At 44.5% G+C, this 22,475-nt stretch overlaps 1 protein-coding gene across 1 annotated transcript; it reads right to left on the bottom strand.

Annotated features, from left to right (window-relative positions):
• Positions 1-626: 626 nt before the first annotated feature.
• On the bottom strand, positions 627-8,473 carry LOC101769695 (ABC transporter C family member 4). The gene is made up of 11 exons (XM_004977779.3): positions 6,169-8,473; positions 5,523-5,843; positions 4,640-4,726; positions 3,701-4,327; positions 3,176-3,340; positions 2,777-3,071; positions 2,125-2,339; positions 1,583-1,888; positions 1,435-1,498; positions 1,109-1,348; positions 627-983 (listed from the first exon to the last, which is right to left on the bottom strand). Exons 1-11 carry the CDS (start codon positions 8,380-8,382, stop codon positions 883-885), a joined length of 4,635 nt encoding a protein of 1,544 aa, XP_004977836.1. The 5' UTR covers positions 8,383-8,473; the 3' UTR covers positions 627-882.
• Positions 8,474-22,475: the final 14,002 nt, after the last annotated feature.

A 22,475-nucleotide genomic window follows, 5' to 3' on the forward strand; every position in this document is an offset into this window, starting at 1 on the left:
TATTGTATAATATTGGGCTCTGCACCCAAATATATTATATATTATAATAGAAATGTTGACAAACAACTTCCAAGGCATTAGGATCTAATGAACCAATTGTTTTATAACTGAGTCATGCGTGCACTTGTGCTGAAAATTTGTTTATTTTTTTTTTAAAAAATATTCTGTCGTTCCTTCAAAGAAGAAAGAGTCTATAACTGAGAATGTGAAGAATAAAAATTTCGATGATTTTCATCTCATTTTTCAGTAATTTCCAGAGTTTTCCTTATCCTTGAATTTAAAAATGTTGATGCGTTGAAGAATCGATTGCTTCTTACCGATCTCGTTATGATCAACTTTCAAAGATTTGATGTGTAATATTTGTTAACTGCCGCACATACATCTATATCATACGACTGCAGCACAAAGAAGACAGCTGGAGACTGGCTTTCCAAGACAAATTATTCAGCTCAAAGTTTACTTAAGAACGCGCCATGCACATATGTATAATTTGGAGAGAAGACATGTAAAAAATGTTTCGCTTATTGCAAAGCAATCGAGAGGGCCACGAGCTCAGAACTGCTGAATTGGAGCCAACCGCCGCATGGAGTTTCTCTGAATTGGTAAAGAAAGAAATTAAACATAACTGAAGCACTGAAACTGAAAGTTACATTAGCCATCCTGACTAAAATCCGACAACAAGACCAGGCGAGTGTGCTCCCCTCAGATCCAATTAACAACACAATGTCATCTAAAGAACAAGAGATCCCTATAAACTTCGTTGGAAAGGAACTTGCAATTTATTTCTGCTTCTCTTTCGAGATTGATTTTCTCCATTTGTGCCCACAAGTCAACCTATCAAAATGACTCTTATTTCTTAAATTCGCAGCATCATGGGAAGAGTTACAGGTTCAAAGAACGATTCCCATACTCCTGAACCATTGCAGCGAAAAGGGATGGCTGTTCAATCAACCTTGACGGTGCGTCAAATTCTTTTACCAGGCCTGAACAGAAAATGGTGTTGTTTAAATAATATCCTTAAAAAAAATGCATGCATTTCATGTTACCAGAGTACATATACTAAAAGCGACAAAGTGCTCTTAAAAACGAAGACACGTAAGGGACATACCTTCATCCAGCACCAAAACTCTATCACAGTCCATGACTGTTGGTATTCTGTGTGCAATACTTATTATCGTACACGTTGAGAATTCTCGTCGTGTGATCTTCTGAATCGTGGCATCTGTTTGAGAATCAACAGAAGCAGTTGCCTCATCCATAAATAAGATTTTGGTCCGCTTCAATATGACACGACCAAGACAAAGAAGCTGCCTTTGGCCTACGCTCCAGTTCTCTCCACTGTCAGCCACTATGAAGAACCAAAACATGGGACATGAGTGCAAGATGCAGCCTATGTTAACAAGAAAGTATGAAGAAGCATAAAAATAAAAATACCTGGAGCATCAAGTTTTTCAGGTTTTGAAGCTACTACATTTTTCAGCTGGCAGCGCTTCAGAGCCTGAAATGAATGCCCCCGGCTAATTAACACAGCACATTTTGAAGAAAGGAGGCTAAGTAAGACAAGTTATTAGTGACACCATACCTGCCATATTTCAGCATCTGAATACTGTCCAATTGGATCTATGTTGTTTCGAATTGTTCCTTCAAAGAGAACTGGTTCCTGGGGAATTATGCCTAATCGAGATCTCAGGTCATGCAGACCCAGTGTGGATATATCTATTCCATCAATGATCATCTTCCCCTCTGTAGGCTCAATCAACCTGAACAATACTTGGATCAAAGTTGACTTGCCACTGCCTGTCCTTCCCACGATTCCTATCTTCTCTCCACCACTGATGCTTACATTAATACCTTTCAGAATTAGAGGTGTATTTGGTCGGTACCGGACCTGAAATGATAAAGTGATGTGCTCAAATTTGTAAAAAAAAAAGTTCCCTATTTGGAAAAAGATTGTTCCAGTGCATTTCCACTTTATTGGGGGCAATATAGACTGGCAGCTGCTTCAAATTATGTGATATATAATTTAGAACAATGGAAGAAAAACAAAATTACAATATTGTCTATTTAAATTCTTCGAATTATAAAGGGCTACTAGAAAAATAAGGGTAAATATGAATTACGAACCTTTAGATCCTTAATATCGATATCTCCATTAGTGGGCCAATTCTGAGAAGGAAGATTGTCTTCTCTTTTCCATGCTGCCTCAGAAGGAAGATTACTGAACTGATTTACCCTCTCCACAGCAACCATGTCATTTTCTAACGTACAGCTAGTGGATATTGCAAAGTACACCAGGGAATTGAGGGAAAGGCCATGCGAAAGAGACATACCAACAAATTCTGCAACAACAGCCTTAGTTCTTCAGAACTATGATAAGCTTACAATCATAACTGTAATAACTAATGATCAGCTATGCCAATCATCAAGCAAAAGAGCAACTGAGACAAAAAAAATCATATATCTTTAAAGGTTACCAACATCCCGGCAGACTAAAAATGTTGTTTAAGAAAAACAAATTCTAAATAGCACCTGTAGCAGCGAGGCACCAAACTAGAATACACTAGCTTTCTAGAGCAGATTATATCTAGCAATTTAGAACCTTGAAAGAAAACAAATTCCAGTTAATGTTCTTTGATTATTGCATTCTGATGAATGAAGCTGAAAGGGGGTAAGCTCAGAAACTTTCAAAGAAGCAATTCGTACTTTCTCCTGAGATGGTATGGCTACCTTTATATGCTTACAGGAAGTTAAAATAATAGTTATACTTAATTGGTACCTTTCTTTATAAAATTACTGGGCAAACTTATCATGAGAAAAGCAGTTATTGACAATACGAGTGTTCCAATCAGTTCCAGTCGGAACCCGAGCCACTCGTTTGCAGCATAGTTGTGGAAGGACATGCTCAAACTTGAATTAATTCCAACTAGATTCTTCTGGAAAAATTCTTCTTCCTTTTTGAAACATCTTATAGTTGTAGCACCTAGAACAGTCTCTGAGAAGTGATCAATAACCGGTGCATTTGTTACTCCTTCAAGTCGAGTTAACTCCCGAGAAGTTTTAAGATAGCGGTTCTGCAAAGTAAGAGGAACATTGCAACACCAGTAAGAAATATGTTTCCCATAATCCCATGAGCAGAACTAGTGATGGTGTTTGAGATGAATTTTAGATACCATACCATGTACCAGATGTTGAATAGAAGAAGTGGAATTACGGCTATAACTGATGGCCATGCGACCTGACAAGTAACAACTATAGCACTCAATACTGAAATGTACATTGAAATTGTCAGACCAATAAAAAAGGCCAGCACATCGTCAATGGTTGTTTGGTCTGATGATGCCTGAAAAGACAAAAGGAAAACACCATATCAATAGGAGAATACGTCTTAAATTAAAAGTACTCCCTCCGTTTCAAATTGTAGGTCGTTTTGTCTTTTCTAGGTTCATAGATGTTTGTATGCATCTAGACATACACTATATTTAGGTGCATACAAACATCTATGCACCTAGAAAAGCCAAAATGACCTACAATTTGGGATGGAGGGAGTAGTACGCACTAACAGTTTAGAATGGTCATACTATTGAAGCTATGATAATGGCTTAGAATTGTTTTCGCCTATATGGTTTAGGGTTTGTTGAGGAATGCATGTCCAATTCAGAAGGGTTTTCCTAATAGAGTCTTAACCAAGTGAAATATTTACCCGACTGAGAATCCTTCCTGAAGGAGTCGTGTCAAAAAATGACATTGGAGCACGCAGAATGCTGTCAAACATCTTCGTGAAAAATATCTGAGCCGTTTTAAGTCCAAAAACCGTCTCAAGAAGACTCTTGATTACCTCGAGAACCATTGAAAATACAGCTATGGCTACATACACTCCAATGAACAACGATGGGTCAAATGGAATACTGCCTGACAATTCATACGATAGCCAATAGTCGCCAGCCAAATCAGAACATTGCCACACCAATGCAAAGGCAAACATGCCCACAACCCCCCACCAACCCCAAGCCTCTGTCATGTATAGTTTGTAGACTTGCCAACTTACTTGACCAATCTCCCTTTCCTCTTCTTCTATAATCTTAGAAGTAGCTGCCTTTATGTCTGGTGTGACAACCACCTTCTCACCTTTTCCAATGGATGTAGAGCGAAGGGAAGGGATTCTAACAACTGCAGCAGGCTGAGAACGTTCAGTTTTCTCTGCTTGCTGACTTTGCTCCATCAGCTCCAATGAACTGTCATGAGCAGCAACAAGAGACGCAAAATCTGAGCCAGCCTCTAGTAGTTCATCATACTTTCCTGACTGCTCAATCATACCATCTCTCATGACCTGTATATTTTGGTATGGGCAAAAAGGATAAAAGAGCAAGTCAAGGGAATATTCAAATACACTAGCATTGTGCACTTCTACTGGAAAAGATTCATCTACAATCTTTAGACCATCTCAGATCTATAGAAGAACAAAAGTATGCTACGGTTTTTTATTGTAATAGATAATCGTTGCAAATTTGCTTACAAACCTTGAGAAAAAAGAATTGTATCTTTCTTGCTAAATCTTATCAGAACATGGTGATATGTAATTTTATCAGCAGACGTGAGATAGTGCATATAAAAACTGTAGAAGGTGTAGCATACAACTTACAAATATATTATCCACATTATGCAAGAAATCCACTTGGTGCGTAACAAGTATGATGGTCTTTCCCTTAAGTGTTCCCCTTAGACACTCCTGTAAAAAAATGTGACCATTGTAATACTGTTCAAAATTATATGGTTAAACAATCATGCTGATGCAGAAATAGAGACAAAAAGTACTGTGGTTTTTCCACCATTGAATGCATATATCAAGATAAATCAAGTACCATTACACCATTCTAAATTCCATGAAGCTACTAAAAATATTTTTTATATTTAGATCAACATAGAACCAGATCATTCACATATATTTTTCAAGAATATATTTACCCCTAACTCTTTGTATATTTAGTTACTCCAAGTGACGACAATGATCGATATGAGATTTTGTGGTCTAACTCCAGCAGGAGATAGAAACCTACTGAAAAATAATCTCCATCGTACTAAATTTTCAGGGAAACAGAAAAGTCTAAAACTTACAAGCATCATAAGGGGGAAATGTATATAACTGGAAGATACCCATGACAATACAACTTATAGAGACAGACCATCTTAAAAAATAATTAACCTGACAACCTCACATACTTGGCCCATCTCTCATCAGTTTCAGTTAACATGGTTTGGAGGGAAAGAATGAAACTTAATCATGAACCTACATAATGCATAGTTAGTATTTTTAGCATTTGATAAATTCATGAAAACAAATTTATTCTATTCATAAATAAGCATGAGCCATGAGGACAAGCTTCAATAGGATTTTAACATTTCTTTCTGCACAGTTTGTGGTCTATATATAACTTAGACTACAGCTTGTGGTAACATTAATGCAGCAAACAATATTGTAATGGCATGCGAGCTTGTAAATATTTAAAATATGAAAAAATATATACCTTAAATATGTTTGAACCGGTATGTGCATCGACAGCACTGAACACATCATCAAGAAGATATATACTGCAATTTTGATAAGCTGCTCTTGCAAGCTGAATCCTCTGTTTCTGCCCACCACTGAGATTGATTCCCCGCTCTCCTATTTCAGTCTGGTCACCAAATTCCATCGTCTCCAAATCTTTTTCCAGGCAGCAAGACCGTATAACTTCTTTATATCTTTGGGGGTGCATCTGCTGTCCAAATAAGATGTTCTCTTGAATCGTTCCATTTTGAATCCAAGCAGTTTGTGCAACATATGCAGTGCTCCCACAGACCCTAACCTATATAAAATGAAAAAGGATTAAGAAAATGTTTACAAGATTACAAACAACAAAAACAGCATTTAGATTTACGGCATCTTTCTGAAAACAGATTAATGGAGTTTGGGTAGGAACATGGAGTCCATATATGCTGACAGTTGTGTTTGCTGATGTTGCTATTCGGAGAATGTTGTATTAGAATAATGAAAGAATAGAATAATTCGCTACTAACAACATTTGGCCAGGAGTTTGTATCACCTCGATGTAAAAACCTTGGATTCAATAAAATTTCCCTTATATAAAAACTAACAATGTTGAGCCTGTGCCAGAAATATCACGCACTCACCGTGCCGGAGACCTTCTCCATCTCCCCCATAATGCATGACAGCAGCGATGATTTGCCGGATCCGACCGTCCCGACAACCGCCACAAGCTCTCCCTTCTTTACCTCCATATTGATCTCCTTGAGCACCGTCTCCAGCACCGGTGTCACCTCCACATCCTTGTACTCCTCCTCCTCCCCTTCCTCTTCCTCATCCTCGTCCTCGCTTTCATTGTCGCTATCAATGTCATCATCCTCACCATCTTCTCTCTCCTTCTTGCCCCTCATGTCCCACGCAAAAACGCCATCGCGCACCGCCACGACCACCTCGCCTGTGCAAATGCCGGTGTCATCCACGTGCTCCACTGCCGAGTCATCAAGCTCAGCTTCCAGGAGGTATTTGTCAAGCCTGCCAAGAGACACGGTTGCCTGCGTCATAGCAGAAATCGCCTCGGGGAAGCTCTCCATTGGTCCGTCCAGCATATGGAAGAACGCGGTGGCCGTGAACACCTTGCCAGCATCGAGCTCGACGCCGGTCAGCACGCAGGTTCCGAAGACGAGCACGGTCATGGCGAGCGGGCCGCTCCACAGCACGATGGTGTTGGCGCACATGAAGTACATGGACTTGGCCAGCCACCCGAGCTCTTCCTCCCGGAGCTCGCGGATCTTGTCCCCGAACTTCTCCTCCCACGCCTGCAGCTTGATCACGCGGATGTAGTTGAGCAGGTCGGTGATGGCCTTCATGCGCTCGTCACGCTTCCCGAGGAACTTGGTCTGGTACCCGATGTTGAGCTTGTTGGCGAAAGCCACGACCACGGTGACCACGACGATGGCAGCGACGGCGGTGAGCACGGCGGGACCGAGGTGGGCGTAGAGCAGGGCAAGCGCCACGGCGATCTGCAGCGGCATCAGCCACAGATTGTGGAGCTCGTGCATGACGCTGGACACCTGCTCGGCGTCCACCTCCATGTAGTTCACGATGGCGCCGGTGCCGTGCACGCGCCGGGCGCCCGTGGACAGCCGCAGCGACTTGCGGTACACGGCAGCGAGCAACGCGGCGTGGATGCGCATCCCCAGCTTCTGGCCCTGGAACTCGTAGTGGTGCGACGCCAACGTCTCGGCCGTCTTGCCGGCTAGCAGGACGGCAACGAGCTGCAGCCCCTCCGTGAACTCCCCGCCGTGCCGGATGAACTGGACAAACCTGTCCACGAGCGACGGGCCGATGTACATGACGGAGAGGTGCGCCACGCCGAGCACGGCGGTGAGAAGGAGCTGCGGCCAGAAGGAGCGCAGCAGCGTGGTGAGCACCGGGTGCTTGGGCATGGATGACCCCGGCACTGGCGCGGGCCAGTTGGAGGTGAATAGCTCGTAGGCAACCTCGGCGGTGTCGGCCGGCGCCACTGGCGGGATGTCTTCGGTCGCGAGCGTCTCCCTGGAGCCCTTGCTGATGAGCGGATTTATCCATCCGAACGTGGCGAGCGAGAACCACGACGCCGTGGCGTACGTCACCTCTGCCGCGGCGGCATGGCCAACGTCGGACGAAGCGCCGACGACGGCGAGGCCAGTGGAGCCGGTGACCGAGAAATACAGCAGCGGGAGCGAGAGCGCCAGCCACGCGAACGCGAGTGGGTCATCTGGGAGGAGGGGCTCCCCGGCGGCGTACCTGGCGGCCGCGCACCCGGAGAAGAGCGCGGCGAAAGCCGCCGTGCCGAGCCAGAACAGCCTGAGGTGCAGCGGGTGGACGGCCAGCGCGGCCGCCCCAGGCTTCTTCTCCGCCGCGACGACCCCCGCGGCCGCGATGTGCGCCACGGCGTGCGCGGCGAGGAGCACGCACTCCGCCGCGACCCACGCCCCCGTGGCCCCCCGGCGGAGGCGCAGGAGCGCGGACACCAGCAGCACAAGCGCCGCCGCCACCTGGGCCCCGGACGCCGCGAGCGTTAGCCCGTGCCGGGTGCTGCCTCCGCGGCGGGGACCCGCCGCCGAGGCGAGGAGAGGCTCCCGCTCCGTCGCGCGGTGGTCGACGCCGCCGCCGTCATTGCGGCGGCGAGTGTGCCAGGCGCGGAGGGCGAGCGCGAGCGCGGCGAGGAGGAACACGAGGTCGAGGGCGGCGAGGAGCGCGCGCTGCGGGCACGGGGAGAGGAAGAGGAAGGCGAGGCTGGCAGGGAGGGAGCGCGGCGTCGGCGGCGGGGAGCAGGCGGTGGTGGAGAGCCACCTCGCGAGGGCGGAGTGGGACGGCATCGCGGTGGTTGTTGGAGTTGGAGGCCTGGCAAGTGGTGGTGCTGCCTCGGCGTTACATTTGAGCGCGCCGAGGCGACGAGGTGGCGGCGGCGGCGTGGGGGATGGCACATTGGAGGGAGGGGGGGGAGATGCTGAGCAGGCGGAGAACGTTGACGGCCGGAAAGCTTTGAATACTGGAGATGTGACTGACACGTGGACCCACGGAGGACACCTGCCGTGGCACTGTACGTGGGTACGAGTTCCGGCGAAAGCGTTGATAGCTGCGCCGTGTAGAAGGAGCAGTGGACCACGTGGCTCGGGTCAAAACCCCGCGCTTGCGTGGCCTTGGAGATGGCCGATGGGAGATCTGAATATCTTCAAAAAAGATTGGGCAGCTACCAGCTACATTTATTTACTGTACACTGCATCGAGATACGCGAGCATCCTAATTTAGATGTTTATGTCGCCACAGGCAATTTATATACGCTGAGGACATATATATATATATATATATATATATGGCATGTTTGATTTCCTTTACTTATCCATAAGCAACTTAAAAATAAGCAAATAAGTTGCTTATAACTCAAACACTCTTGCTTATAGAGTTGCTTATGCATAAGCAAATAAGCAAGTTTTAAGTTGCTTATGGTTGCTTATGGGGCACTTTACTCCTCCTACCCTCATTCTCTCTCCTCTCTCCCCTTTCTCTCTCCTCTCTCCCGGAACTACTCTGGCGGCGGCGTGCTTCCGCCGCCGCCTCTGTACTAGGAGCTGGTAATGGTTGGGGGTAGTGGGAAATGAGATGGTAGGGGCAAATATGTCATATGCAATCAGATAAGCAACCCAAATCAAACACCTAGACTTATAAATAAGCAACTACAAATAAGCGAATAAGCAACTTATAAATAAGCATCCATAACCAAACAGGCCCATAATCGTATCAAACTTTCACATTTAGGAACGGTGCAGTTGCTTAGTTGCAGGAGCTAAGCCATAAAAAATTTTGTAAGAAACAGTAACCTATGCTGAAATTTGTATGTACGATGAAAAGTTTTCTCTAATGATATGCATGCGTTTGATAAGACAATGTTATAGAAATAATAAGCATAGAGCATCTCCTTTCAGACTCTTATCTTCTCTTTTCTCAATAGTTATTGTGATAAATCAATAAGCCACTCTAACCCTCCCCGAATATCTAACTCTCCCCAGATAGAAGGGGAGTTGTAAGTCTCAATAGTTGGATTGGATTGAAGACTGCAAGTGTAACTCTCCAAATAACATGAGATACCACCCATTAATATTCCATCTGCTTCAAAATGTGTGTCGTTTTAGGTTTTTTTAGATACATATATTTTGCTATGTATCCAGACATAACTTTATATTTACGTGCATAGAAAAATCTATACATATAGAAAAGCTAAAACGATCTACATTTTAGAACGGAGAGAGTATTTATTAGAGACTACCAAAAATGCTAAAGCATCTCCAACAAACTGCCCATTTTTGGCTCTCTATTTGACTCTCTATCCAAGTTGGCAAAAAGATTCTTCTCTATATTAAGTTGTTCATTCCAACAGACTATCCATTTTCCACTTTCCAAATCCCAACAGCTAGCTTCTTCTCTAAAAATCCGCACTCTCCATCCACTCCAACATCCTCTCTATTTTTGTACTACAACAGTCTCTCCATTCTGCACTCTCCATTCTGGCGATCACTGCGTGTGGAACCCACACTTTAGCAAGGCAAATTGGCTTGCCAAGTTGGGATAGAGAGCCAGATAATAACTTTGTTGGACCATGATTTTTTTTACTGACTTGCCAAATTTTAACTTAGAGAGTCGCAAACTCTTTAGAACTTTTTTCTATTTCTAAAACCAACCTAGCGGCGTACAGCCAACTAGCGGTTTATACGTGTGTGCAACACACGCTTGGTTTCTACTTTCTAATAAATGCAAAATTGCTTCAGACTAGCACCTATCGGCCTACGCCCTAGATTTTTGTTATTTGTTTGTTTACTTTTATGCCACTTATCTCTTTTTTTAATTTGATAAACTCTTAGACTACTTCCAATGAGGAGTTTCATGAGGTTTCATTCTCAGTAATTAGTACACCATATAGGATTTTTTTATGACATGGCATGAAATTAAAGAAGAAAGAGAGGGAATCAGTTTGATTTGGATGAAACACACACGAATACCAACTCTCCATGAGTCATGAAATTAAATGCGATTTTGATCCTATGAAACTACACTATGAAATTATGCATTGGGGACACTACTGGAAAAATCGCCTCTAGTACCGGTTCACAACCCCCCTCCAGTATCGGTTGTGCAACCGGTACTAGTAATCCAGTACTAAAGGGGGGTCATTTAGTACCGGTACTAAAGGGTACCCTTCAGTACTGGTTGGTATCCCTAACCGGTACTAAAGGCCTGCCACGCCACGCACGGGGGCAGCCTCATTAGTACCGGTTGGTATCCCCGGCCGGTACTAATTTTTTTCCTTTCTTTTCTTATTTTCTATTCCTTTATTCTATATTTGTATTTCGTATTTATTTCCTTTATTCTAATATGCTAATATATATAAAGTTCTATTTATTTTTAATATTACATTTAAGATACTATTATATATATACATATTGTGCGCGTACACATATATGAATAATATTACACATATATATAGACATATTGTGCATACACATATCATATCTACTAATTGAACCCGAGTCCCGATGGTGCTGTAGATTTATCCGGTATTATGGAACTCCCCCGCAGGATTTATGACCTCGTCTAGTAGAAATCCACATAATTATTCTTGTATTGCCCTAAAAACTTCCGTCTCGAGGAGTTTTTCCTTCCTGTGTACATCATTTGTGTCATTGGCAAAGTTTATTATATATATAGTAGATCAATGGGTTTGGACAATTGAAACTTTTTTGAAGTATAAGCAAATGATCTGAAGTACTTAATCTAATTTTTCTAAGTACATACACATGGATTGGTTTTTGAAGTATAAGAAAATGATCTGAAGTACTTAATCTAATTTTTCTAAGTATGTACACATGGATTGGTTTTGAAGTATAAGCAAATGATCTCAAGTACTTAATCTAATTTTTTCTAAGTATATACACATGAATTGATTTTTGAAGTCTGCATATGAATTGAAAAACTTAATCTAATTTTTCTAAGTATATACATATGAATTGGTTATTGAAGTATAAGTAAATGAATTGAAACTTAATCTAATATGAATTGAAAAATTTCTAGGTAATTTCTAAGTATTTCAATTCATGGGAGAAATCAATTCTAATTCATTTGCTAGACGAGAAATACTAGGAATAAGATTTCTCATCTCCCTTGGTGAAATCTAATTGATTTAGAAATACTAGGAATAAAATCTAAGTGTTTGAAGATTTATAGTTTTTTATATGAACTCGGATGGATACAACTTATTTCTATGAAAAAGGGCAATCACATCTAGCTAGAAAATACTAGTGGCATAGGAAAATCAAAGTTATTGATGTGATAACATTATCGAAACACGTTGTCGCTCGTTCCATCCAAACGTCGTACTCTATAACCTCAAATCTGTAATTTTCACATATTTTCTATAATTTCTAGCTACTCCAACAATTTTCTATATTTTCTAGCTATTTTCTAGTACTGCAAAAATAAAAAAATAGCATGATTTCCAACACTTATACAAATTTTTCTACAATTTCTATATAATTTTCTACAATTTAAGATAATTTTCTAGCTATTTTCTAAATTTTTCTACAATTTTAGATAAAAAAATTAATGACCCTTTAGTACTAGAGGGTACTAGAGGGTGGGTGGCGCATTAGCACCAACCGGTACTAATGTGCACCCTTTAGTACCGGTTTGCCCCCAACCGGTACTAAAGGGGTTCACGGGATGCGCTCCGGGCACCGTTGGACCTGATACTAATGCTAACATTAGTACCGGATCCAAACCTAACCAATACAAAGCCTCGGGACGAGAGGTCATATTTCTAGTAGTGGGAGGGTAGTTTCAAACACCATTTTATTTCATTCTTATATGCGGCTGTTTTAGAAACATCAACATTAAATTTTTCATTGGGATTAGCCTTAGCAAACAAGGAACTAGTTCCCCCCCCTCATGTAAACAACTTATACTTGGTGATCAATTTTTGTTGGGATTCCTCCAACGAGAACCATAAAAAATTACTGCATGCGAAGCAAAACAAAGCCCTCTTACATTTGGGAACTGAGAGAGGGATGGAGCCTAAGGGCATATATAATAGTACTATGCAAGTACTTGCCACATCATATACAGACAACAAAATAAATAAATAGTTGATACAGTGGTTTGTCTATATGTTGTCTAGAAATTAATTTAATTCATATATGGATGCATGAATCATGACGATCAAATGTTAATATAATCTTTGTATACCATTTTATTGCTTATTTGAGATAATATATGGTGCATACTATGCAAACTAATATAATCATTTCACAAGGACTGTAATGTAACATTATTATTATATTTCCTACCTTCTTGCCTGTCTAGAGGAACCTTATGTGATTTCTTTCTCTATCAAGGAACATATGGTAAAAAGGGCAAGATATCTATCTGAACTTCTCTCGCTGCCATTGACTTCGGTATCCTCCCTCTCTCACGGAGTGTTTGATCCCCGGGCTAAACTTTAGTCCTTATCACATCGAATGTTTAGATACTAATTAGGAGTATTAAACATAGACTATTTACAAAACCCATTGCACATATGGAGGCTAAACAGAGAGATGAATCTATTAAGTCTAATTAGTCCATGATTTGATAATGTGCTGCTACAGTAACCATTTGCTAATGATGGATTAATTAGGCTTAATAGATTTGTCTGACCATTTAGCCTCCATCTGTGTAATTAATTTTATAATTAACTCATATTTAATCCTCCTAATTAGCCTCCGAATATTCGATACGACACGGACTAAACTTTAGCTTCAAGATCCAAACACCCCCTCAATTGCATTGCTCCATCTGTTCAGGGCGACGCGCACGACATCTGGCAGCTTGGCTCCGACGGCTGGTGCGGCTCGGCATGGGCGTTGCGGCGTCCAGAGGCCACACAGCGCGGCATGGGCAACGTGGCGCGGTGCGGCGCGGACGGCTGGCTGGTGGCACAGAGCAGATGGCCAGCGAGCAGGGCACGCACACCGGAAGTTTGCTCGCTGCTGCTGATTTTCCTTTCCAGTGGCGGAGCCAGCCATGGCTCCTAGGGCTCCTCTTCTTTCTCCCTGTTCTTCTTCCTCTTTTCTCTTTAAAAATGGAGGCAGGACTCAAAAAGGGTTCCATTATTTTTGGAAGGACAAGGGGGCTTGAGCCCCCCGACTCACCGGTGGCTCCGCCACTGATCCTTTCCCATCAGCATCGTTTCGAAATAAAATCACGCGATCCCACATCAGATCGAGCAATACCGTCGTTAGGAGAAGATGGTCCGTACAACGCGTCGTTGTCTTCTCGAAGTACGTGGTCGTCTCGCGAAATGATGGCCCATGCCTCTCTCTTCATTGAATGTTGTACACGTTAGATGGTTTTGCTTGTGTGGTACTATGGGTGCCGTCTTTCCGTTGTACATGCACTAAGGAACCATAACACTTCTGGGAAAAATTTTAGGAAACCCATCACAAAGGTGAGTCCATGGTCACAAACGATCGAAGGAAGGTCACTTTCCAACGGGTGTTTTTCTTTTAAAAAAACTATTCTACCTCCTCTTTTTTTTAGTTCGTCTGTGTTGAGGCTGTTATTCTGAGGAAGGGAGGAAGCTTTCCTTAGCCCAAATGCGGATCTTGGTTCTGTTGCTATTACTCGACCATGTTGTTGTTAATTCAATAATGTGAATCTTGGTATATAAAGTTGATTTTGATGGTTTAAGCGATTGAAGACTAGGAGATCATCACCACTCAAGATTTCATCTTTTGGAGTGGAGTCCCAACTACCTTAGTTCTGCTAAGGTCCTTTTCTTTCATGATTCAGTCCAATGGACTTGTACTTCTTATGCCAGAAGATGTATTCCCACGTTTGACTATGTTTATAAATTCCTGCACCAAGTTTGCACCCTCACTCATATCCTTAATTAGTTGCCACGTTTACATTTCTACATTTACTTCCTTGCAATGTGTAAATGTTTACTTTCGTAGAGTAGTTGCTAGCACTTGGACTAGGTTAAGCCTATTGTTATATTTTAAAAATAGTCACACTAGAAAAATCTAGAGTGGATCTCGATAACATATGAGATGGATTTTCCTTGTGCAAGTTTTGTTGAATCCAAGTAGTTTTTAACTTTCCTAATTCTCTCCCTCTCCATCTTATTAGGATGACAACAAGGTATTCTCACATGCTTTATATGCTTCATATCCATATATGCCATTCATTATACATGCGATTAAACTTTGAAATACTCTTAAGTGATTGCTGAACCATGCGCTTGTGGTACAAACTTTAGGTGCAAAGAGAATAGCAACCACCTTACTAATATTAGTAGATATAGAGATTAGTGGCTCAAGTACAAATATCACTTACAAAAGATAAAACCGTCTCTAAACCTACACGGAGACTGAAAATATCTTAATTGATGGCAAAGGAAAAAGTCCTATCTACTTCCTCCAAGTATAAGCTTGGTCTAAATTAAATTATATAAGTTGGATTATGAGCATATGTGTAGTATGGTAAAAGATCACTGATTAACTTATTTCAGATTATTTGTGGTCTTATAGTAATTTTTTACCCTACTACCCTTGGACTATAATCCAACTTATATAATGTAGGAGGGAAACAAACAGACGCTTAACCTCCTCATTTTGCTAAACCAGTTCAAACCACACCTTTTAACACATACTTAAACCGGATTTGATGACTTGGCAGAATTAGGAACCTGATTTTGCTGATTAGGATCCACACGTCAGCTGACCTGCGTGGCCGAAACATCAACCCCGACCCTTGTCAGGTTGTTAGGTGTGTTCCCTCATCCCTCGCACATTGTTAGGTTTCGCCCCTATCTCGCTCGCCCCTTGTCAGGTTTCTGCGGCTGCAGCCAGATCAATCTGGCGAATGATCAAGGAGCCGATAAGTTAATTGGTGAGAAGAAAAACATCCAGGGTTGTTTCCCTACCCATTCTACCGTGAAATTTTGGCTAATTGTTATTTTGGCGGCCAGGTGTTGGATACGTAGAAATTTGCCATACGAACAGCGCCAATTTACCTTGTATGATTGCTGAATGAACAGCCGCCCATTTGTTTTGTACAGGATCCGGAGCTGGAACCGGGAAATTTTTGTAGGAAACTTCCAGGCCACGTACATGCGTCCCAAAAACTTCTGGGACCTCCGGAGCTGGTGCTTCGCCTCGTCCAAGACAACAGAGGTCGGCACAAGCTAACCCTACCGTGGGAAGGTCCGTTCGTCATTGCACAAGTATTGCGACCAGGCACGTACAAGCTAGCGACCCCCGACGGGCAAGTCTTCACCAACGCTTGGAACATCGAACAGCTAAGACGTTTCTACCCTTAGCTATTTCTTCCAAGTTTGTACATACATACTTCCGTCATCTTTTAGTTGTGAAAAAGGGGTTGTTTTGAGTTGCCTTCGCTAAAGTCTCGTCCCAAGCTTAGGGATATCCGACCCCGGCTCTGCCCTAGGGTCGCATATCCCTTGGGGGCTGTCAAGGGCTCCGGCCCAAGACACTTAGCGTCCTCTCAAAACACCGTTTTTTTTTTCCAAATTGACCCTCTTCCTAAACGTTTGGGAGCGAAAAGAGAGGAGTGCGCGAACGACGCTCGGGTAAGACCGATCGGACTGCAAGAAACCCACGCCCCATCGGCTACGGTGCCTTCGCTCATTGGCGCTTCCCGACACGTCCGACCCGCACTCTGAACTTTCCAAACCCAAAAAACAGAAAGAGGATCGAAATTTTTTTCAAAAAATTACACAAAGAAAGGCCTCTGTGGCCATCGTGAAGGCAAGTTCAGAATTATTTAATTCTTTACATATTTTTGGGTCTCATCATGGGCGCTCTGGCGGGACGGCTTCCACCTCCAAGAGCTGCGCCAAGGCCTCCGCGGGAGTAAGCACCGACGCGTCGATCTCGTCCAGCTCGGCCTCGGAGTAGCCGGAGGCGTACCCCCCGCTCATCGCGTCGAAGTTGATGTTGGAGTAGTGAGAGCCAAAGACGCCGAAGGCCCGCCTCACGCCGACGTGGAGTGCCTCCCGAGCGATCTCACGGGCTCGCCGGTATGTCCCGAGGACACGAGCCGTTAGTGTGCTCGTCCCCTCCTCCTGGACCACGCTAAGGTCCTCGTAGACGATGCGGACGGCATCCCGCAGGTTGGCATGCTCGACATGCTCCGCATCGGCGGCGTCCCTCAGCCGGGCGAGCTTGCTCTCAAGTCCTGTCCAGAAAAGCCTGCAAGTCAGGAACCGACGCAACGTTACAAGCAAGAGGACAACGGAAGCCTTACCCTCAGATCGGGCTCTCAGTAGACGTTCCCGGTCGACCCCTTGGGACACGACGGTCTGAAGCCTCTGCATTTGCGACTGGAGCTGACTGACGTCCGCTCCAAGGTCGGCCGCCATCTTCTCGGCCTCAACCTTCTGGCCCACCTCGAGGTCGCACTCCTGCCGAGCTGTGTGTCACTCGTGCCAGATGCGCTCGACGGTTTTATGAAGGGCCTCATGCTCGAGGCCGACTCCCTCGTCTTATAGGGGGCGTGCGGGAAGTGAGAGAGAGATCCAATCGCAGTTATTGCGACGCCAGGTACGCCCGTCGCCTCTGCCTTTTTCGAGAACCGTGCGCGCGATCTCTTCCTGCTGCAGGGAACATCCCCCCTCCTCGTTTCGCGGGCCCGGTGTTTTCCATCACTTCACCTCCCAGAGGGTGCACGCGCATGACTTCCTTCGCGTACGGCCTGGGGTCCACCAACAAGTAAAAAAGGGATACGGAGCTGAAAACGCTCCTACGGCCCATTACGGTCCAGGGGTTCGAAGGCTGACCCACCGTAGGGTTCGACAGTCGCCCCAGGATGCTCCCGAGCAAGGGGTGAGAAGGGACGGGTCCGCTAGCGGCCACCACCCAGGCGAGCGAAAGCCAAGGGCGTCCCGACCTCACGTTCGAGTCCGGACTGGCGTTTAAGTTCATGATTTTTCCCCGGAGAAAGGCAACGAGTCCCCGGATCCAATCGAATGGACTCGGGAACTATATGAATTGGCCATCCAAAATCTGGAGTACGCCACCAGCTTGGCCCGAGCCGAACCCCCCGAATGGGGACTGGGACTCCACTCGAACTGGCCCGTTCGCAGCTCAATGAGCACCACGGTTCGTCCAACGAGGATAACGTGGCACGGCTCACCCCCTCCATCCCAGCGAATGGACGCTTGAGGGGTAACGATCAAAAGTTGATCCAACCTCTCGATCGGTCTCCTGCAACGCGCGGGGGCTCGGGGGCTAGTATCGCAACCAACGACCATGCGTGTGGTCACAGTTTGGAGTATTGGAGCAGGAGTGATCGTCGAAACGATAGGGAATCTTCCTGAGCCGAGCCATCCTCGGAACACCCTACCTACCTAAAACTCCCCGGCCAAACCGAACGAGCGAAACTTTTTCTCCCTGATCAAATGCAGGTTGCGGGATAAACAAAGATCCTTGACGAACGACAAGTACAGCCTCTGGAGGAGCATCTTTGCTCCACCAAAGGCTCGGGGGCTACTGTTGGGGGGAAATATTAACAACTTCCTTATATTTCTTAAACGACGGTCATAAGGGCTCGGGCCCGCCTCCAGCAAACAGTGACCTCCGCCGACCTGTCCCGACCCCCGGGTCAAAGGGTCGGACACGCCAGACCCCCCGAGGCCGCACCTCATCCCAGCCAAGAGAGTTCCGCCTCGCCCGACCCCTGGGCGCGAGGGGTCGGACGCAGCAGGTCTCCGCCTCGCCCGACCACGGGCGTGTAACACCTGGTGTTTCAATCATCAAAGGTGAGTAAGAAAAGTTAAAGGTGAATTATGGAGAAAAAGAGAAGAAATTGACTAAAAGTCAAATTCAAGTCAAATTTGACCGAAATTTGAATTTTGAATTCTAAATTCATAGTGTACAAAATAGCGGGCTATAGCGAGGCTATAGCGGCACTATAGCGTTTGATGCTAACTGCTGCTACAACACTGTTGTACTAATTAGCGGGCTATAGCGGAGCTATAGCAGTTGAGCACAGCTCTACGCTAAATCTCATAGCCCGCTATTTTGTACATTGAAATTCAGAAAAATTGGGCAAAAATATGAAATGGAAGCTTGAGAGTGTTTAGAACTTTGGGGATCAAGATTGGAGACTAAACCTAGCCCTAAACATCTCAAGAAAGACAATGGAAAAATTAAAACAACAGTGTACTGTTCATTATCCGAAAATAGAATTTCTGAAAAACAGTATAAGTATCCATTTTGGAAATTAATTTCTGCCATATTTTCCAAACAAGTGGACCAAAGTAACTACACAGCAATGAAGTATGAACTTTGGACAAGTATATTAGGGTGTTGTTGGTCAAGAACAGTAAAGGGACCAAATTCAAATTAAGGCCCAAAGTTAGCACTTTACCACGGTTAACTTAGCTGCTGAACTGAACTTTGTCTAAGTCTGAAAACAGCAATCAGTAGCTGAGTTTGGAGCGAAATTCAGAGGGATGTAGTGCAAAGGGTATAAGTGTTTATGAGCAAAATGGGATCTTTGATAGTTGTAGAGCACAAATGGTTAGCAGTTGGACTAAAAAGAATGAGTTTGGGCCACTGGAATTGAATTAACAGAAGGTTAAATGACCATGTTGAGGGTCTGACGAACTGAATGAAAGGTTCAAAGGGATTCAATTACCCGAGAGAAGGAAATTTGAAATTGACAATAATTGGATGTTTATCTCGGGTAGGAGTTTAAATAGAAATTGGAGAGCTTGAGATTATCTTCAAGATTGCTTAAGTGACCTTGGGACCGTCGGATTCACAATCAGCCGTGGAGAGGCTCTGAACCTCGAGTGGCAGAGAAGCAAAGGAAGGGGCGGGGGGGGGGGGGGGGGGCGCGATAGAAGCAGAGCAAGACGTGTCGCCGCCGGCGTCTTCCATCGTCCGCCAGCGCAACATCTACGCCACCTCCTCACCACGCAAGCCTAGCACTAGGCCACGGTGTCGCCCATGCGTGCGGTAAGTCTTTCGAATATCTACCGCTCCCGCCGCCATTTCTTACTGCTATGTTTTTCACCGCCGCCCGTAGCTCTCCGTCAAGCCACCGCCACCGATCAAAATCCCACCACCGCAACGCCTCCCCCATCGATTCCTCTCGCCCAGACCTCCGCTCATACCTCACCTACAGCCCTGTCAGCTTGTTGTCCAGCTTCTCCGCTGGTGCACCTGTGACCGCCGCCATTTTCGTACGCCGCCGCAAGACCTCCTGCTCACGGTGAGCATCACCTTGCCGTTGTTATCCTTCTTTGTGGTAAGCCGTAGGTAAGCGCCTGGGGTACTAGGAAGTTGTAGAGGTAGTCAGAAGGGTGAGTTATCCCGCCGTCATGCTTGGTCACGGCTGGCGGTCAGTCCCGCCGCCCGCCGCTGTGGAGAGGGTAGCTCCGTCCACCTTCTGGGGAGCTGCCGCCGTGCACGGGTGTGCTAGGGCATGGGGATGCTTCCCCAGCCCGGCCCCGTTGCCGGTGGGGCGCCGGCCGGCGAGCTGCGCCGCCCCTGTTGCGCTCGGGTTTTGGCGCGAGAAGGAAGAAGACACTGGCGACAGCGGGCCCGCGTGTCAGTCGGAGAAGGGGGGGAGCGTAGAAGAGGCCGGCCAGAGCGCAGCGAAAGCGTGGTGGGTCGGAGTCCAATAGGCCCAGGCTCCGGTACGGGGGCCGATAAAGGAAAAAGGCCGGGGGCCTGAGAGGTCCAGCAGGCCGATGGGTCGGTGGGGCAGGCCGGTACCATGGAAAGAAAAAGAAAAAGGATAGGTGGGCCGGTGGGTCGGAACCGGATTAAGAGAGAGGAAAGAAAAGAGAATCGACCCAGTGAGCCTGGTAGAGGAGAAAAGGGCCGGCGGGTAGAAGGAATAGGGGAAAGAGGTGGGTCTGAGCCGCGTGCCCAGCGTAAGAGAGAGGGGGTAGGAAGGGGGTGAGTAAGAAAAGTTAGGCTGGGGGTTTTTGGGAAAAATTTAGATTTTCTTTTGTAGAATAATAGATTAAATTCGTATATCACCATTTAAATCACAGAAATTTCTAGGGGTGTCCAAAATTAGTGAAACCAATTTTGTTAAGATTATTTTATTTTCCTTTATGCATTAAAAATTTTTATATCCTAGGAAAAATAATAAAATTTAGGTATTTGTTTAATGCCTTTTCATTAAAGGTATTTAAATAAATACTTAACCCTTATTAAATGCATAAAATATGGAATAATGTTTTCATAATCACAAATTATTGTTAACTCATAGGAAATTAGGTTTCAAGACTAGAAAATAATTATAATGTTTTCTAAAAATAAAAGAAAAGGCCTAAGGTAGGGTTAGTAAAGAAAATAAAAATGGTGGGTTAATCTTTTTGGGTTTTTGTGTGTTGGCTTGCAACTTTATCATGATAAATTGTGTAGTCCCTTGTTAGCTTGCAACGTTATCATGAAGGAAAGTTGTATAGTCTTGTATTCAAAAAGTTGCATCACTAACCCATGCATATGCTTTATCTTAGACACTGAAGCACCGGAAGAGGATTTCGTGGAATTATCAGAAGGATCTCCAGAGTTTGAAGAGATCATTGAATTGATCCCCTGCGAAGCCAATCCGTCAGACAGTACTAACATTTTTATAGAACAAGGCAAGCCCCGGTGCATTTATACCTATCTACTTTGGAAGTATTATTTCATGTGTCCAATTATTGGTTAATTTCTATATGAATGCACTAAGTCTAGGAGTTGATTGAAACCCATTCTTGTGCATAATCATACCTTGTTTTAAGGACATCTTTGCCACTTGTTCAAATGATTAGTAAGTAACCCAAGTTTAGAAATGCTTAGATGCTTAAAGTAACTTGGTTACCCAACCTTAAGGTGAAATTTTGAGACATACATGCTAATTATGGTAAGGTAGCTTGGAAGTTGAAAGGAGATGTTAGTTATGTCTGCTAGTTTAATCCAGTTTAGGTCCGATCGTTGTCTTAACCTTTGATCAAGTGAATGACACCTGATTACTTACTGGGTATGGGACCAGTAAAGCCCGGTAGATTAGTAGACTCTCTGATCGGGAATATTCGTACCCGTGTTTGACGTGCTGGAGATTGGTAGGGGCATAGCCTGAAACTCACATGGAGATCAGGCCAGACGTGGGGTCCCATGTGGGGGTGCGTCCCTGGGTCCGGGTAGTCTTATTCCTAATTCTTAGGTATGCTAATCGAAAGGTCGTTACGTATGACCTGGACAGTCGTACATAGCTGGTGATCAGAGTGCTCTCCTGCAGGATGTAAATTGATCCGGATCGCCGCAATTCTCGGTTATGAATGCACTTGATCACTGTTGAGCATCGTAGTATAATTTCATGAATACAATGTCTTTCCAGTAATAATTTGATATATGACTTCTACCTTGCTGCTTGCAAAATATTCTTTTTGTCATCATTTAGAATGGTTAAGTAATAACCTAATTGGAATAAAAGATAAAGCTAAGGTCTCACTTTTAGTAAGCTCTTTTGGCAAAAAGTGTGTCAGCCAGTACACTAAACAACTATCATATAGTTTCAGAAAAATTATTATATCGGTTAGTCGGGTAAGTCTTGCTGAGTACCCCGTATTCAGGGTTATCCCTTGTGGCTGTTTTCAGAGGCACCGCAGGAGTCCGCCGAGGAGGAAGCCCTGAAAAACTAGGGTATTGTTACGAGTCTTGCAATACCCTTAGAAGAAAACTTAAACGCTCATCTCCCACCTGGACCAGTTTATGTTTTAAACTCCTAGAATCTCTCTAACCTGCACTGTTAAGTTTATTTCAAACTACGTTATGTAATAACTCGTACCTCATGTATGTATGTAAAAATGTAATATTTGTTGATGCTTTCCCATCGTGGAAGTAATCCTGGTGTA

Source organism: Setaria italica, chromosome VII (genome assembly GCF_000263155.2).
Source record: "Setaria italica strain Yugu1 chromosome VII, Setaria_italica_v2.0, whole genome shotgun sequence".
In the NCBI taxonomy this organism is placed as follows: Eukaryota; Viridiplantae; Streptophyta; class Magnoliopsida; order Poales; family Poaceae; genus Setaria; species Setaria italica.

Excerpts from the sequence above, each read along its gene's own strand:
- LOC101769695 (XM_004977779.3), bottom strand. The coding sequence starts at position 8,382 with ATGCCGTCCCACTCCGCCCTCGCGAGGTGGCTCTCCACCACCGCCTGC. Across the intron at positions 5,844-6,168 it reads TGGAGAAGGTCTCCGGCACG|GTTAGGGTCTGTGGGAGCAC; the intron begins GTGAGTGCGTGA and ends CATTTTATATAG. Across the intron at positions 1,499-1,582 it reads CAGATGCTGAAATATGGCAG|GCTCTGAAGCGCTGCCAGCT; the intron begins GTATGGTGTCAC and ends CATTCATTTCAG.